Raw genomic sequence first — 18,487 nt, 5'->3', positions numbered from 1 at the left:
ATTAATGACAAAGCGATGAGCAGATCACTTCCCTGACATCCTACTGTGAACTACACTGGAAAATGGAAACCTGGCAGTGTAAAGGGAATGCTGGGTATCAGTGTTGGTGACTTTTAGAACGTCTACATCAGGGGTGTCCAACTCCAGGCCTCAAGTGATTAGTTCATTATCAGGCCTCTGGAGAACTACAAGACATGAGGAGGTCATTTAGCCATTTAAATCAGCTGTGTTGGATCAAGGACACATCTAAAACCTGCAGGACACCGGCCCTCGAGGCCTGGAGTTGGACACCCCTGGTCTACATAAACACAAATTCATTCAGAGTCCAGTCACAACCACACATTCCTACACAAATAGTGACAAGGTTGCTGCAAAATGACTGTCACCTGTACAGTGCTGCAGACTGAATAGAGTTGGAGAAAATGGACTGGTAATATTAACTAGGCAATTTTAGACTCCATGGCAAAACACAATATATATCTTAGTATTTCTATGAAGTCGGCGAAACACAAGCCGTTCTGGGTTCTTTATGTTCCTTCTCAGTCATGTGGCTACACCCAGATGGTATACAATCCCAAATTCTTTTTTTTAATTTAAGATTTTCTTTGATGTAAAAAAAAATAAAAAATAATTAGTAAAAGTCCAAATGTAAAAAGGAGTCTCTTTTTGTAGCATTTTTCCCACAAAAAGAAAAGCGTCCCTGTGCTGATGTGGTGAAGAATTTAATAACTACAGTTATGTTATGTGATTATGTCACAATGATTCAGTGGTCCCATATCACAGAGATGTTGGCCTAATGATGTTATGGAGGTACATGGCAATACAAAAGATTTCCATTTCTTTCTATTGTCTGGGAATGGCTCATTGCTCATTTTGGTCCCATGGGGGTCTGCACCTGTATAGCTTCATTGGGTTTGGCAGCTTAGAATATATCACCTTATCCTGTAGGTGAAGTTATCCATTCCCTACAGGCAGGAAGGAGCTGAACTTTTAGACTGAATGTGGAGGAAGTTGCTGTGACTTGGCAGTGAAAGCCTATTAGTCACCGTGAAAAAGCTACCTGTCCAAATTTCAGAAAATGAAGCCCGCTGCGATCCAGGTTCAATTTCCCAGGTTGTTATAACCGTCTTTTATAATAATGTTCTCGCTTGTCCCACGGGTGCTTTTGAGTGACAGCCATTATTTCAACTACCCCCTTAGACTTTTCTGGGGCCTAACTGAAGCTGGCAGGAAACAGCCGGTAAACAAGCGATTGGAATCGCCAGCTCTGACCCGTGCCTTCCTACACATGTACCGCAACCCTGCGGGACTACAAACTGAGACATTCGGCCACCGCAGGGAGTCTATTGTGTGCAGCTTCAGTCTGTTCCCACACAATGCCACAACGGCTGCCACACAGCATGGGGATTAAAGGGGAAGGCAAGAATTCCCCCGGGCACGCAAGTGGCACAGCAAGAGAGGGTGTATGGTAGGGAATGGCCAAGGTACACTACAGTAATAAACATCCATTTGTGGTCGCTGTGAAGTGGGCCGACAGACTACTTTTAAAAAATGTTTGCTACTTTTCAGTGCTGAAGGCAAATAAGTCTCCAGAAATTGCACATGCATGATTGAAAGCTGATTACGAGGCAGCACCGACGTGAAGGAGCGCATTTACTGAAATAGGAAGCTGAAATTGCACAACAGTTAAGATGCATGTCCCGGTCACAGTGTTTGCCTTTTATTTGCGAAGGTTAACAGTCTTCATTTGAAAGGTGTTGCAGAATCGGTGATCATGCAGTCAGGTTGCAAGATGGAAAAAAATGAAGCTTTCATTTCATGCTAAGGCATGAAATGAAAGCCTCTCCAGCCCCCGGTTCATTACATCAGTGAAAACTGGGAGAGAAGTCAAGAAAAAGAAATCCTGTCGATACATTAGTGCTCACACATTTACATCGAGAAAGAGAACAAATGATGTTATGGCTCAAAAAGGTTAGGGTGCAGTATGAAATTACCTTTATTAATTAGCCTTACACAGTGCAGCTTTCAGGTTTCTTTTTGGGGGGTTTTAACTCGATTGTATAGGTAACAGTGAGGCTACACACTGCACTACTACTAAGTAGCAGAAGAGCTGATATAGGAGAGGCATTCCACTGCCTATTAATTACATCTATACATCCATTTTCTTAACTTGGTGTATCATGCAGTCTTTCACAGGACTAACAGAGAGCATCCACACTCATGTTCACATCTGTGGCTAATTTTGAATTACTAATGGTTATGTGATGCAATGCAAAATACTTTATTTATACTGTATTTGGAAAATTGTTTCTTACAGCAACTGAATTTATTGACGTTTTTATTTTTATTATTATTATTTTCTCATTTGCACCTACGGTCAATTTAGAATCACCAATATGTCTAACCCCATGTATGACTTTGGACTGTGGGAGGCGAGAGTACCTGGAGAGAATCCACTCTGACACAGGAAGAGCATGCAAACTAAGCACTTTTTATTTTTCAATTTCCTGAATAAGATATATCCTGATATATCTGGAATCAAACAAAACCCCACCCTTGTTCTTTAGATTATCTTGCAGGGAAGCCAGTTTTCCTCATAAAAGGTCAGGATTCTCCAAATACATGCCGATATACATCCTGCTGGTAAAGGATGTACAGTTGTGGTCAAAAGTTTACATACACTTGTAAAGAATATAATATAATGTCTCTACCGAGTGTCCCGTTATTTCTAAAACTCTGATTTTTCTCTGATAGAGTGATTGGAACAGATACTTCTTTGTCACAAAAAACATTCATGAAGTTTGGTTCTTTAATGACTTTATTATGGGTTAACAGAAAAAAGTGATCACATCTGCTGGGTCAGAAATATACATACAGCAGTGCTAATATTTGGTTACATGTCCCTTAGCCATTTTCACTTCAATTAGGTGCTTTTGGTAGCCATCCACAAGCTTCTGGTTGAATCTTTGACCACTCCTCTTGACAGAATTGGTGCAGTTCAGTTAAATTTGATGGCTTTCTGACATGGACTTGTTTCTTCAGCATTGTCCACGTTTTCAATGGGGTTTAAGTCAGGACTTTGAGAAGGCCATTCTAAAACCCTTATTCTAGCCTGATTTAGCAATTCCTTTACCACTTTTGATGTGTGTTTGGGGTCATTGTCCTGTTGGAACACCCAACTGCGCCCAAGACCCAACCTTCATGCTGATGATTTTAGGTTATGTTGAAGAATGTGAAGGTAATCCTCCTTCTTCATTGTCCCATTTACTCTCTGTAAATCACCAGTTCCATTGGCAGCAAAACAGCCCCACAGCATAATACTCCCACCACCATGCTTGATTGTAGGCATGGTGTTCTTGGGGTCAAAGGCCTCACCTTTTCTCCTCCAAACATATCGCTGGGCATTATGGCCAAAAAGCTCGATTTTTGTTTAGTCTGACCACAGAACTTTCCTCCAGAAGGTCTTATCTTTGTCCACATGATCAGCAGCAAACTTCAGTCGAGCCTTAAGGTGCCGCTTTTGGAGCAAGGGCTTCCTTCTTGCACAGCAGCCTCTCAGTCCATGGAGATGCAAAACACGTTTAACTGTGGACAATGACACCTGTGTTCCAGCAGCTTCTAATTCTTGGCAGATCTGCCTTTTGGTGATTCTTGGTTGACTCTTCATCCTCCTGACCAATTTTCTCTCAGCAGCAGGTGATAGCTTGCATTCTCTTCCTGATCTTGGCAGTGATGAAACAGTGCCATGCACTTTATACTTACAAACAATTGTTTGCACTGTTGCTCTTGGGACATGCAGCTGCTTCGAAATGGCCCCAAGTGACTTTCCTGACTTGTTCAAGTCAATAATTCGCTTTTTCAGATCCATGCTGAGCTCCTTTGACTTTCCCATTGTAGCATTTGTGGGCGTTTGTATCCAATGAGCCCTATTTAACCTGTCTAAGAGAAGTCACCAGCTGTAGTCACTCATAATCACTCACAAGAAGTTAAGAGGCCATGCTATGAAGCTCAGTTCACTGACAACTTTCTAAGTCACCAAAATTGCTAATTCATGTTGCTGTATGTATAATTTTGACCCAGCAGATGTGATCACTTTTTTCTGTTAACCCATAATAAAGTCATTAAAGAACCAAACTTCATGAATGTTTTTTGTGACAAAGAAGTATCTGTTCCAATCACTCTATCAGAGAAAAATCAGAGTTTTAGAAATAACGGGACACTCAGTAGATCCATTATGTTATATTCTTTACAAGTGTATGTAAACTTTTGACCACAACTGTATATCGGGACATATACTCTTGATGGTTCCATTTCCAAACCATAAATGCAACTTATCACAACAGGAATGTATCTGAGTTGAACATGGACATTATACTTGGTTACAGACAACATTGAAAAGTAAATATTCCTGTCATAATTCTTTGAGGTCTGCTTAAAGTCTGTTTGAAGTGCATATGCAGAGCTGGTGCATTTTGGTAGACAGCCAAAGAAAAGCTTACCACAAAACGGAAAAGTTATGACAAATCAGACTATAAGGCAAAAAGAAAGTGCAGCTTTATGGTTTCATGGACAAAAGAATTTCTGTGGCTGCAATATGACGAGCTACATAACCAGGGCTGCACATAAGTGGTCCGCAGGTGCGCATTCGCTGTCAAAATAAAAAACACGCACAAGGGTTAGGGTTAAATTTAAAAACTGTACTTTTGAGTTAAAATATATATTTATAATTTTAATAAATGACAAATTAAAAAGGCATGAACATTTTTTTGTATCGAAAAAATATTGAACCGTGACACCAAAGTACCGAACCGAACCGTGAATTTTGTGTATCGTTGCACCCCTAATATAAATATAAATATATATATATATATATATATATATATATATATATATATATATATATATATATATATATATATATATATATATATATATATATATTAGGGGTGCAACGATACACAAAACTAGTAGCTCAGTGTTCCAACATTCGAAAGAAGGGACTGCTCTCACAGCTAGAGATTGACGAGGTACAACACAAATGCTACGGCAAGGAGGAGTCAGGACGCCAGGTCAGGGGGGAGATATCATCACCCCCACCCGAGATTGGGTACATAGCCCCAAGTGCGATAGGAGAAGGATCGTTGAGTGCGAGAGGAACTGACCTGAAAAATAGGATCATGGCCAAGCTTGAAACCTGGATCCCCCGTAGCCGGTTACCAAGATTACGTGAAGTACCCTCAGAAGGTCTGCTAGATGATGTTAATGTAGCACTACGGGCAATACCTACAACCACGATTACCGACACTAACAAGCTGATCTACAATACGGCAGCAGTGATCAGTGAGATGCTTGGCTACAAGTTGAACAGCCACAAGGGGCAGTACCCTCCATGGAGAAGGAGGCTAGAGGGCAAGATCAAAGTAGCACGGAGGGAGGTTAGCCAACTAACGGAGTTGCAGAAAGGTGCGACAAATAAGGTGCCTAAGAAATACAGCAAGCTGTCCATACCTGAGGCCTTGGAAACTGCCAAGCAAAGACTCACAGCCTTGGCCAGCCGCTTGAGGAGGTACACCAGAGAGATAGAAGGCAGGAGAATAAACCAGCTGTTCTCCACCGAACCAGCAAAGGTGTACTCTCAGTGGCAAGGGAACAATAAGAGAACAGCACCACCAAGGCTGGAGACGGAGCAATACTGGAAGAGCATATGGGAGAAGGATGCAACCCATAACGGCAATGCTCAGTGGCTAGAGGATCTGAGGGCAGACCACAGCGACCTCCCTGAACAGGGTCCAGTAACCATCACAGTGGCAGATATCCAAGAAAGGGTCTCCAGTATGAAGAGTTGGACAGCACCAGGGCCCGACATGGTTCACGCCTACTGGCTGAAGAAGCTGACTGCACTCCACGAGCAGCACAAATGAACCAGCTGCTAGTTAACGAAAGACACCCGGAATGGCTAACTGAAGGCCGGACGGTCCTGATCCCCAAGGACCCCAAGAAGGGACCGGTCCCCTCCAACTACCGACCAATAACCTGCCTCAGTACTACATGGAAGCTCCTGTCAGGCATCATATCGGCTAAGATGAACAGGCACATGGGTCAATACATGAGCGGGACACAGAAAGGAATTGGCAAGAATACCAGAGGTGCAAAACACCAGCTACTGGTAGACAGAACAATCAGCCGAGACTGCAAGACCAGACTGACCAACCTGTGCACTGCCTGGATTGATTACAAGAAGGCCTATGACTCAATGCCCCACAGCTGGATACTGGAATGCCTAGAATTGTACAAGATCAATGGGACCCTAAGAGCCTTCATCAGGAACTCAATGGGGATGTGGCGTACAACACTAGAGGCCAACTCCAAGCCCATAGCACAAGTTACCATCAAGTGCGGGATCTACCAAGGAGATGCTCTGTCCCCACTGCTGTTCTGCATAGGCCTGAACCCCCTCAGTGAGATCATTAACAAGACTGGCTACGGATACCGACTACGGAACGGAGCAGTTGTCAGCCACCTCCTGTACATGGATGACATCAAGCTGTATGCCAAGAGTGAACGAGACATCGATTCACTGATCCACACTACCAGGCTATACAGCAATGACATTGGAATGTCGTTCGGACTGGAGAAGTGTAGTCGGATGGTAACAAAGAGAGGGAAGGTAGTCAGAACTGAGGGGATTGAACTACCAGAAGGCAACATTGCAGACATAGAGGACAGTTACAAGTACCTGGGGATCCCGCAGGCAAATGGGAACCATGAAGAGGCCGCTAGAAAGGCTGCAACCACCAAGTACCTGCAGAGGGTCAGGCAAGTCCTGAGGAGTCAGCTGAATGGTAAGAACAAGATCCGGGCCATCAACACATACGCCCTACCCGTGATCAGGTACCCTGCTGGGGTAATAAGCTGGCCAAAGGAGGAGATAGAAGCCACTGACATAAAGACAAGAAAGCTCCTGACCATGCATGGAGGGTTTCACCCCAAGTCCAGCACCCTGAGGCTGTACGCTAAGCGGAAGGAAGGGGGCCGGGGACTGGTGAGTGTCAGCACCACAGTCCAGGATGAGACAACGAACATCCAAGAATACATTGGGAAGATGGCCCCAACTGACCGAGTGCTCAGTGAATACCTCAGGCAGCAGAAACCCAAGAAAGAGGAGGGAGACGAGGAACCATCATGGAAGGACAGAGCCCTGCACGGTATGTACCACCGGCAGATAGAGGAGGTGGCTGATATCCAGAAATCCTACCAGTGGCTGGACAAAGCTGGACTGAAAGACAGCACAGAGGCACTAATCATGGCAGCACAAGAACAAGCTCTGAGCACAAGATCCATAGAGGCTGGGGTCTATCACACCAGGCAAGACCCCAGGTGCAGGCTGTGTAAAGATGCCCCAGAGACAATCCAGCACATAACAGCAGGGTGCAAGATGCTAGCAGGCAAGGCATACATGGAACGCCATAACCAAGTGGCCGGCATAGTGTACAGGAACATCTGTGCCGAGTATAACCTGGAAGTCCCGAGGTCAAAATGGGAGATGCCCCCAAGGGTGGTGGAGAATGACCGAGCTAAGATCCTGTGGGACTTCCAGATACAGACGGACAAAATGGTGGTGGCTAACCAACCGGACATAGTGGTGGTAGACAAACAGAAGAAGACGGCCGTAGTGATCGATGTAGCGGTTCCGAATGACAGCAATATCAGGAAGAAGGAACACGAGAAGCTGGAGAAATACCAAGGGCTCAGAGAAGAGCTCGAGAGGATGTGGAGGGTGAAGGTAACGGTGGTCCCCGTGGTAATCGGAGCACTAGGTGCGGTGACTCCCAAGCTAGGCGAGTGGCTCCAGCAGATCCCGGGAACAACATCGGAGATCTCTGTCCAGAAGAGCGCAGTCCTGGGAACAGCTAAGATACTGCGCAGGACCCTCAAGCTCCCAGGCCTCTGGTAGAGGACCCGAGCTGGAAGGATAGACCGCCCGCAGGGGCGTGCTGGGTGTTATATATATATAACTCATTCAGTTAAAAGCATGATGGAAATTGCCTAAATGAAGAATTTTACGACAAGGAGCAGGTGCATCTAGTACAGGTTAAACTGCTGCAAAAACCCACAGAGCCCAGCAGCCAGTGCAACAAATTCTGGATCTTTGGCTTTTCGTTAGCATTAGCAGCACATGCTGCGTCTGATGTGAAAGGACCTATATGCTGCGCACTGTGACTCACAGCAATGGTCCCGGGTCAGCCCTGACTTTGTGTTAAGCTAATCCTAAAGTAATAATGGTTTTTCTAACCACTGACATACCACAACTTTATCCTTTCAACAGCTGCTGAAAGTTAGGTGACCTAGCTTCTATCGGATATTTATATAGAGATCCTCCTCCAGCTTCAAACTGTATTACCCTTCAAGGACCTGAAGCTCCATAAAGCACCCCTCCGACAGCCAAACCCATCTGTTCCCTGATTGGTCAATGTCATGTCAATCACAAATGTAACAATCCAATCAGATGAAAGGAAGAAAAATAGGGTCAAAATTCGTACTTGTAACTTGAAACTTGAGTGCAGAGTTTGACACTTATTTTTTGGCAAAGTCCACACACAAATCTTTTTTACGCATACACATCTTTTTTACACACACACACACAAATTCTTTTTACACATACAAATCCTGATTTACAAGTACAAAATATTTATGACCACAATTTGAGCCCATACTGGCACCCATTGTTTTCATTACCGGCAGTCACATGTGGTTCCTACCATATATTCAGTTTTGTACTTGTGGTGTGATGGCTTTAGCTCTAGGTTGGTGTTGAACGATGTTTGATTGCCCTTCATCACTTCTGACTATATTTGGCTGTTATCACAGAGTGCCAGCCTGGTGCTGGCTGGCCCAGATTCATAGTCCTTTGGCTCAGCTGCAAGCAGGGCTTCACAACCACACCAGATATCTACGCCTGCAGTATAAACACTGCTTTAGAGCACACATAACAGCTGTCTGTGGGTATTCTTAATTAAACTCAGAACAGGAGTAAGTACATGCTCCAGCGTACCACTGAAAGCTCCACTTTCCTTTTGTTCAATACTATATTGTGTTACCATCTTGGATACTGATTTTTTTTTTCCATGGTAAAATCTTAGTGTGTGCTGGATTGGCAGGCTACGACCTTCTTTAAATGGCTCTTTGAGAATTCAATTACATTTGTTGTATTTGTTTAGCTTTGCTTTCAAAGAGATACAATTGAATTGGCTCAGTTTTAAAGAGCTGGGTTTCTGGCACAGTTTCGTAAATATATGTGGAAATGCCATCGAAATGTCAGAATCGGTTGCCATTAATTCTGTAATGAAACAACCATCCATTCACTCTTAAACTCAAATGTCATAAACATTCCCACTCTTTTACTTCAGATTTTATCAAGTCTGTGTGAAATTTAAAAAAAAAAAAAGAAAAAAAAAGAAAGGGATTGTCCAATTCAGGCATTTGGCTAAGCAATGGTTGGCATTTGGTATTGTTTTCTGTTTTTCTTCTGCAGTTCATAGGCTTTTCTCAGGAGGCCTATACAGGCCTATGCAGTTGGCCTTCGTGGAGCACTTAGATGTGCCATTTAGATAAGCAAAGCCTCATTTAGACATGATTAAGTAAATCAGCTCGATTACATTTGTTGCTTGTAGAAATTGCATTTGCGATGCAGCAGTGGGAGTTCAGCCATGATTGGACTTTCATGGTTAAAGCTTTCACTCTCCTAATTTTTTACTTGTGTTGTGGTTTCACTGCCTTAATACAATAACGATATATCGCATGTGTTTAGTCATCAAAGACTTTATAGGCAAAGTTGAATTAATGTCACCGTTTCCTTCAGTTAAAGTTGAGTCTTGGGCGATGAAGCCGGGAGACATAACAGTGTGATTAGTATTGGCTTGTTTGCTTATTACAGGAAGACAGTGCTGCTGTGATCAGATTCTTTACCTAATAATTACATACACAAGAATGCACATGAGAGGCACTGGGACTGATAACAGGGTTTAAATCATTCATCAGTGTCTCTATTCCCATTCATCCCATTACTACAACGGAAAAGAAACACAACCTCGGCTGACCGTCACACACTCCTTTCACAGTTTTTCACCACATTCTCTCTTCCTCCCCCTCATCCACTCATCAAGACCACAAGTAAAATGTTTCTGTTTTACAAGAATCTTAATGAGAACTGATTCCAGTGGGGACCGGCTCAGATATTTGTTGCATGGTAACATGGTGTGTGTTCTGATTATGAGAAGGGAATTGTGACATATTAAATTTTGTAGTTATTTAATTAAATAAAAAATAACAGCAGTAGTTTGTTTGATTTTATCAACTTGAGGCTTCAATAAATAAATAAATAAAAACAGAGAGGATTAGTAGATGATCCCTTGTCTCCAGTGCTGGAAAACAAGAAATTGGCACCACAAAATTGCCTTTGACTATTAAACGATGAATCGAACATCATTTCCAAATGGTAATAAGCATTTGGGATTTTAATTATGAATGTTAAAATTCTGCCCTACCTATAAGAAAAATACACCTTCTACACAAGAAATATTACAACTTAATGTGCAGATTACTAAAAGGTTTGCAGAGCTCATCCACTGAGGATGAAGCTTTTTTTTAAATTAAATTACAAGTTACAAGAACATTTACCCCAAATGCAACGATTTAATGACGTATTCTGGGGTACTGTTTTCAGAATTTTGGCAATAAAAAAAATATCCTAACAGAGTAAATCCAACTGAATTCACCTGATTAGGGTCATGTATTTAAATTTCATTTAATTACATCAGATGAAAGTGTCTCCACAGTAAAAGAAGGCCATGTCTTCCTGGTCAGGGGCTAATTTAACTCCATCTGATTAGGTGTAGGTATTTTAACTCACCTGGTTAGGCTTAGGCACTTAGCAATTAGGATCAACCCAGTGGTTCCAGTGGTGACCATTGGTGGCATGGTGGTGCGGTGAACAGCATTTCCTGGTTAAATCACCGACTCGGGCCTTTTGCATGGAGTTTGCATTAATCTATATGTTGATGTGAGATAAATAATGAGCTTGAAGTGTACAGAATAAAGCACTGCATCAATGCATAGTTAAATGTGGCCAATAGTCTGAAGGACTTTGAGTATTCAGTAAAGCTGCATCAAAACATGGAGGATTGCTTATCACAGATCACTGTGAAGCCTGACGGTTGGTCAGTAGTGAACATTCCAGGAGCCAGTTATCTGGGAAACCATCGAATGTTTTTATTGGCCTGTCAAATATCAGTCACTGGTATCGTGTGTGCTCATTGGTTGCCAGCATAATTTTTTTAAATCGTAATCACATGAATTTACTGACTTTTTATAGTCTCTGGTTTTAACGGATGCATCTTAAGATTGGAAAAGCAGTATATAAATAAAAGTGCCTTCCATAGTTGGGATTAGACCATTAGGAACCATTTTTTTAAATGAATCTTTTTAGAAGAATGATTTTTAAACTCATTTCTGTGTCTCTCATGTTATGCACCTTTAGATTTTGACTGGAACTACTTCTGGTCATGGAGTCGTTTTGTGGACTATGTGCAGTGCGTGCTGGCCTTCACTCTGGTGGCAGCGTACATCACCTACCTCCTCCTGGACTCGGTTTTGTTCGTGGAGACTTTGGGATTCCTGGCAGTCTTCACCGAAGCAATGCTGGGTACACCGCAGCTCTACTGCAACTATCAGAACAAATCCACAGAAGGCATGAGGTACATCTGCCATTTTCATAAAGAATCCACTTTATGTATTCAGTCATGAGGGGATGCAATGGATAAAAACTTGGATCTTGAAAGCAGACTCAAAGCAAGCATTGTGGGAATATTTGGATTAGAAGAAAGGCAGATGAAAGCAGTACTGAACTCTTAGATCTTTTTCCCAATTGTATCAGCAATGACCTTCTAGAGCTCAGTCAAAGTGCTTTTGAAGATTTTATTAAGATTGGTATTCTCATATATACATCCCAGTGACTGAGCCCTACCAAAACACAAAGCAGACAGTTATTAGACAATACATATGTGCTCTGCTGTTTTGGCGTTGAGCTCAGATGACAAGTTGAGGTATCTCCATGTGTTTTTTGGTCAAATTCCTGAGCAAAAAGCTTTGTTTGTGGAGAAACCAAAGAGTAGCTAACAGCATTTGGAGGGCTTGGAAGTCATTTTTACCCTTACCCTTAGCCGCTACAATACTTGCAGCTCGTTTTATGAATGCTCACCATTCGAAATACTGTAACAAAAAATTATTACACCAGGCAGTGACTTTGAGCCACTGTAACACCCTTATTCTTTTCTTCTTCTGACGTTCTGTTGTAAATCTGCTGCTGTGTGTGAGATGATTATCCTGTTGCATGAGATGACCCCACATTTGACTCTAGAATACTTTGGTAGACAGAGGAGTAACTCAGGAGCTGCAAAATAGCCCAAATCATCACACTTCCACCGCCGTGCTTGACAGTGGGTTAGGGTTAGGGTTTGCGCTGATGTGCTGTGTTTGGTTTTCGACAAACGTGCTACAGTGCATTATGGTCAGACATCTCCACTTTGATCTCGTCTATAAAAGGAACATTTTTCCAGATGTCTTGTAGTTTGTTCAGTGCAAATTTGGGACGATTTATGTTTTTTAAAGATCTTTGTTACAAATAAGCTGCAACCATTAAGCTTGTTCATGATATAATTAGCCAGTTGTTTAATTACTTGTTGCTTAGACATATAAAACAGCCAGCAAGAGTTTGTAAAACAAATGTACTTCAAAAATAGAAAAAAGGAATCAATCTTAAAAACTACTGAACCCATCAGTTGCTCAGCTGACACTGGTCTATTTATGTATGCAAGCCTGCAATTTTCAACAACACTGTCATCATGAAAGACACATTGATCCGGGCGGCTTTTTAAGCTTGTTATTGGTGGTGCAAATCTAAATGGAAAAAACATCCCAGAAGGTATGCAGTTCTCAGGAAAGCACCCTAATTGGCAGTTCCCGCTAGAGGGTCCCAAGAAATCTTTTGTCCAAAAATGCAGTATGACACTGTGAAAGTTAAGCCACGCCCCCAAATTCAATTGACAGATGTGTCCTGCAGGGACCTGGGATTTTAACTGGATAACAAACATTTGACCCAAATGTTCTCACCACTAAAATTTCAAAAGTTCTGACATGACGTAAAGGTTCAAATCTCTCATCTTAGAATGGAAACAAGGAACCTTACACACTGTATTCCTATTCATTTTAGTTGTTTATCAGACTGTATTAATGTTAGACTACAACCCCCCCCCCCCAAAATCAGAAGATGGGAGATAATAAGACCCAAACTTAGAAAAGGATAGACTCAGTCTTCAGGCTTCTTAGAGAAGTTTGCCACTGTAATCAACTTTAAATGCAGAATGGTTATTGGCCAACACGCTCTTATTTTCATCAACTACTTAGGTCTTCAGTGTAATTTATCGAGAGTCAGCCCAATGAAAATTAAAACAGATTTAGTCCTGTCCTCGATTAATGATACTGTCTTTGCCCTGTTAAATAATGTTTCTTTTGTGAGTGCCGCTTCCATCACAGACAGCTCTGTGGCTGTACAGCAGCACACCGTAATGATTCCAGATGATATTGTCGCACATGTGATCATTAACACTGACACATGCTTATTAAGTATCTCTGGCACCTGAAGTAAGAGCACGGCTCACAGCAACCATGTGTTAATTCAGCCTGACAATTGGCTATCTGAAGTTTTGCCTGAGAATCAGTATGGTAATGAAGTATTCTGTTTCCCCACGTCAGTTGCTAATGTGTCATTTAGGCTCATTAATGCCTCAGGCTGTAATTAGAGACTGTGATATAATATTGATTTTTGAAAGCATATACAGTTTCAGAATTGGCCCTAGCAGCTCTCTGAGCTGTGGCCAAGCCCTGGTAACTGCTTTTTGGAATTGTATACTTTGTTACAGTAATTGCAGGCATGGATTTAAAAAGAACCCACAGAGAATCCATATGATTAAACTAGATTTAGATAGAGATGTTTAAGTTGCTAAAAGTACTTGGAAAGATTAAACTGATGATGTCCATATGAAAAGACCTGTTCATCTGAGATTGTTCACAGAACATGCAATAAAAAGCTTTCTCACAGTGTGTGTCCTGCCTTAGAGCAGAACCCCCTCACACACACACAAACACACACACACGCACACTCATATACCCTCCTCTCTGCTGGTTGACTTTCTGCGGCAGACAGATAACAGAGCTCCAGCAGGGCTGCCTGTCCACTTAACCGGCCATGACAGCTCCCACGCTGGGCCTTTCCATACCCTCTCTGTCCAATGCCTTATTTATTTTTGATTTCCTTATATTTTCTGCCCACCCGACACTCTCTCCACCACCAACATTGTCCTTTAAGCTCTCTACACTGTGTGATTGCTGAAGGACCCCACACTCAGTTGTTCTTATATTGCTAAATCTGGTGCATTTTGTGATTTTTGTGTGATTAGAAAGTGTTTCTTACTTGTTTGCTAGGTTCCTCTTCCCCTGACAAAGTTAGCTGTTTTCTACACTGCATTTCGACAAACCTGTAGGCAAAGGTTGTAAACATTATTTTGGGTCAGGGCAGGCATAATGGTATCTCTATGGTGCATTGGAGACTGTCTGTGCTCTCAGTTGTACTCTGTAAAATATATTTTAGATGCTCTAAAGGAATATGTTGGTTTTTGTGCTGCTTTTATGACTGAGTTTCTTGTTCTGGCCTGTAGAAAAGAATTTTATTCTTCTGAAGTACTGACAGCACACAGAAATGTTTGTCATTGATGTTGATAGGAAGAACCATATATGCTGCTGTCAAAACAGGAGGAAAAAAATTTTGTGGGAAAATACATCATGATGGAATTACAGGCAAATAGCCAACAGCCGTTTTAATCATAGATTTAATCGGGCTCTACGACGTGTTCCACTATCTGTATTTACAAAAAGATTGCAATGGCAAGAAGTGGGAACTCTCTTTTACGCAGTCTTGTCATTGCAGTTGCTGATTTTTGTGACTCACCGTGTTGCTTATGAATTTCTAGGAGTTTCTTTCTCATCTTGATTCATTTAATTAAACTCGGCCCTATATGTTACACACTGTTATGGCCCGTCTAGGGGTGGCCAGACCACAACATAAGGGTGATCCATCCTCGTCAGACCCCGAGCAGCCACATCACACAATTGGTGGCATTAATAGTAGTTTAATAATGATTTATTTACAATATGTTGATTCATTAGGTCATTTGACACAAAAGAACTAGCTGGCTATAGCTTCGGGGTGGACCTAACGCCAAAACAACAAACAAAAGGAGCCTATCTCGAGGATTTACCAAACTTAACTGACCAAAAGAATCAAACTAAATGAAAGCAACTTGCCTCCCTAACGACGAAAAACAGGAGAAAACTATAATCAAACAAAAAGGCAGTCCACCCCTACATGCTCCTGTACTCCTGGTCTGCTGGTTGGAATGAGGTGAGGATGAATGACTGGCCGTCCATGGCGGTGTCATCATATGAGCCATCTCCAGGTGGTTAGCCAATCCGTATGATCCTTCTTCTGGTTCCACCAATCACGGAGAGGTACCTGTACACTGAGATTTGCATATTAAACAGCATTACATCAGGAGTCGTAACACACATAGTCACATGACAAAGAACATTTATTCTGAGCTCTGTACAGCCCAGCAAAGAAGTAAGTACACTCTTACTACTTCCTTAGGAATTAAGAGGGCAGATGCATGTTAACACAATGCTACAATCTCACCAGGAGTGGTTATCCAAGCAAAATGACTTCAAGATCACATCAGAGGAAAAAAAAACCCCAAAAAAACAAGTGCTATATCTTAGCATGTTAAATTTTAGGTTTATACCTTGTTAGATATCAGGTATGAGCTGTCAAACAAGTGACCAGTTCAGATGTTGTCGGTAGAAAGAAAGCCTAACTACAGAGGTACTGTAAACACTACTGTAAGCCGGAATAGTGTAGCTAGCTAGACTTCTGAGATAAAGTAAATTTTGTTGTCTTATATTGTAGATTAATGCTTTCCAGTAAAACTAACCAAAGTCTCCCCCCCCCCTCATTGCAGCAGATGGCTGCCTTTCCCTTTGCCCTAGTTTTGCTCCAGGTTTCTTCCTGTTAAAAGGGAGTTATTCTTTCCCACTGTCACGATTCCCTATAAAGTGCCTGTACATAGGGAATGACGACTCTTACTTTGAGATTAATAAAATGGAACTGAATTAAACATCAGTTTCATTAGTTTAAAGTTTTTCACTTTAACCATATTACCTTGCCATGACAACAGATTCCTTTTTATTTTCTGCTGTGTACAGTCAGTTCAGTGAGTAATCGTATAGGATCTTTGTCGCTGCATCTACATCTAACTAACCACCACTATGTTTTCATGGGATCACAAGTTATTGAATAATTAACCGATTAAGGTAAATAGTAGGGGTGCAACGATACATAAAATTCACAGTTCGGTTCGATACTTTGGTGTCATGGTTCGATATTTTTTCGATACAAAAAAATGTTCATGCTTTTTTAATTTGTCATTTATTAAAATTATAAATATATATTTTAACTCAAACGTACAGTTTTTAAATTTAATGTTGCTGAAACAAGTAGTAATAAAAAAATAATAATTCTATCTGATCGAGAAATCACTCATCTTTGGAAAAGAGAGTTTATTACAGAGAAATGGCTCTTTCCAAAATAAAAGCTATACTACAGTATACTCTTCTTCTGGGCTATATTCTCAGCAGCATATTAAACATATCAGGTCCCCATAAGGAGAATCATGTGCTAACGGCTGTCTAAATGACTCGGGTAAAGTTTGTAGCATGCGTGCTTGTTGTTTTTGTCTCCTTCCACTTGTCTTTGCACTAGGATGATGTCGGAGTAAATGTGCAGTCATATTCGTTGTGTTCCCACTAGTGCTGTCAGCGTTAATCTGAAATGACGTTAACGCCACAACACGGCAAATCTCCATTAACGAGCTACCGCGGATCACCCCGTGCGTGGGGCTGGATGGGTCAACACGTTAACGAGCAAACTGCGCTAACGCAGTAGTTCCCACCCATGTAATTGAGCATTGCGTGGCACATCCGACATACTGTTTTACTTTTGTCCATGACACACTTACCTTCAGGGTCATACGTCACATGAAAACCAAGATAGTTCCAAACGCCACATCTGAATGAGGGTGGGGGGGGGTTCAATGTGCTATGGTGCAAGGAGCTTAGCTTCTGTCTTGCTAGCTTGCGCTGCGCTCAGTGGATCTGCGCACGACAGTGCTGCCTAGGCGGAGTAGTCGAGCGCAGATCCACTGAGCTCTCAACACAGACAGCATCGTCAGAAGAAAAGTTGATAAAATAAATTAAAAATGTTGTATTGTTCGATACATATGCGTACCGAACCAAAAGCACTGTATCGAACGGTTCAATATTGATACGAGTATCGTTGCACCCCTAGTAAATAGCAGACCACGTGTGGTCTGCTATTTATAATAGTTGGAAGGATTGCTCTATAATAGTTGGAGCAATCCTTCAAGAACCAAGTTTACATGGAAGACGGTGCCAACTTCTAATAATAATGTCAGTTTATGTGTTTAAATTTAAAGAAATCTATTAAAGATATATGCAGACAAATATTTTTTTCTCCATGAAGCTCAAACTCCAACCATATCTGTTAACCCATTCAATTACATTATATTTATATAGCACAAAATCACAACAATGATCTCCTGCAGTTTATACTGGTATAGATGCTACAACAATACAATTCCAAGCATCATAAGAAACGAAATCTCATTTTGACCATCGAGATCATGGAGTGTATCATAGTTTCAGTAACAACGCTGGCAGTATTTAACATCAGTGATGTAGAGTAAACAAAAAGCACTGGTGCCCAGGATGTTGTTCTCACTAGAGAAAACTTCAAAAAGTGCATTTTGGTAAACTTTCAAGGTTATATAACTATGTGGGAAACCAGATTATAGGATATGAAAGGTCTCTGCTTTTAGACCAGGCCATATGGCCATATATGATTCTTACTCTGTTAAAAGAATCTATTTATTTGAAAGTTTTACTAACACCAGAAATCAGTATAACTAATTGCTTGTTTGTGTGGGACCAATGGTTATATTAAAGCTTTTTCCACTATTTAGCAGAATTCAATTATTAGTATAAAATATAAACCTGCTAATAAATTGAGATCATATAGATTAAGCTATATGAAGCAGGGGGAAATTGTCAGTGATACAGTCTCATTAGTTCTCAAATGATAAACACAGTGTAGTCCCTGTATCTCTGTTATCCATAGAGTTAGTTCAAATATAGCCAAAAGAACTCCAGCCCCCAGTCTGTGAGAACATGAAGCTTCCTGTTAGTTCTGCTTTTTCTTTTGTTACCCTACTGCACAGTCTGAAGCTAAATCTTCCTCAAAAGG

General features: G+C 41.5%; 1 protein-coding gene across 2 annotated transcripts in view; it reads left to right on the top strand.

The window, feature by feature from the left end:
• The window catches only part of slc66a2 (solute carrier family 66 member 2), a 40,609-nt gene that overhangs the window by 9,671 nt on the left and 12,451 nt on the right, over positions 1-18,487 (top strand). For both annotated transcript variants that reach the window (XM_026156151.1, XM_026156150.1), the window contains one exon: positions 11,537-11,753. In XM_026156151.1, coding sequence (XP_026011936.1) covers positions 11,537-11,753 — 217 coding nt within the window. The remainder of the gene's footprint in view (positions 1-11,536; positions 11,754-18,487) is intronic.

Source organism: Astatotilapia calliptera, chromosome 22 (genome assembly GCF_900246225.1).
Source record: "Astatotilapia calliptera chromosome 22, fAstCal1.2, whole genome shotgun sequence".
NCBI classification, from domain to species: Eukaryota; Metazoa; Chordata; class Actinopteri; order Cichliformes; family Cichlidae; genus Astatotilapia; species Astatotilapia calliptera.
Note: the sequence above shows the minus strand (reverse complement) of the source record. Positions and strands in the feature narration are given on the sequence as shown.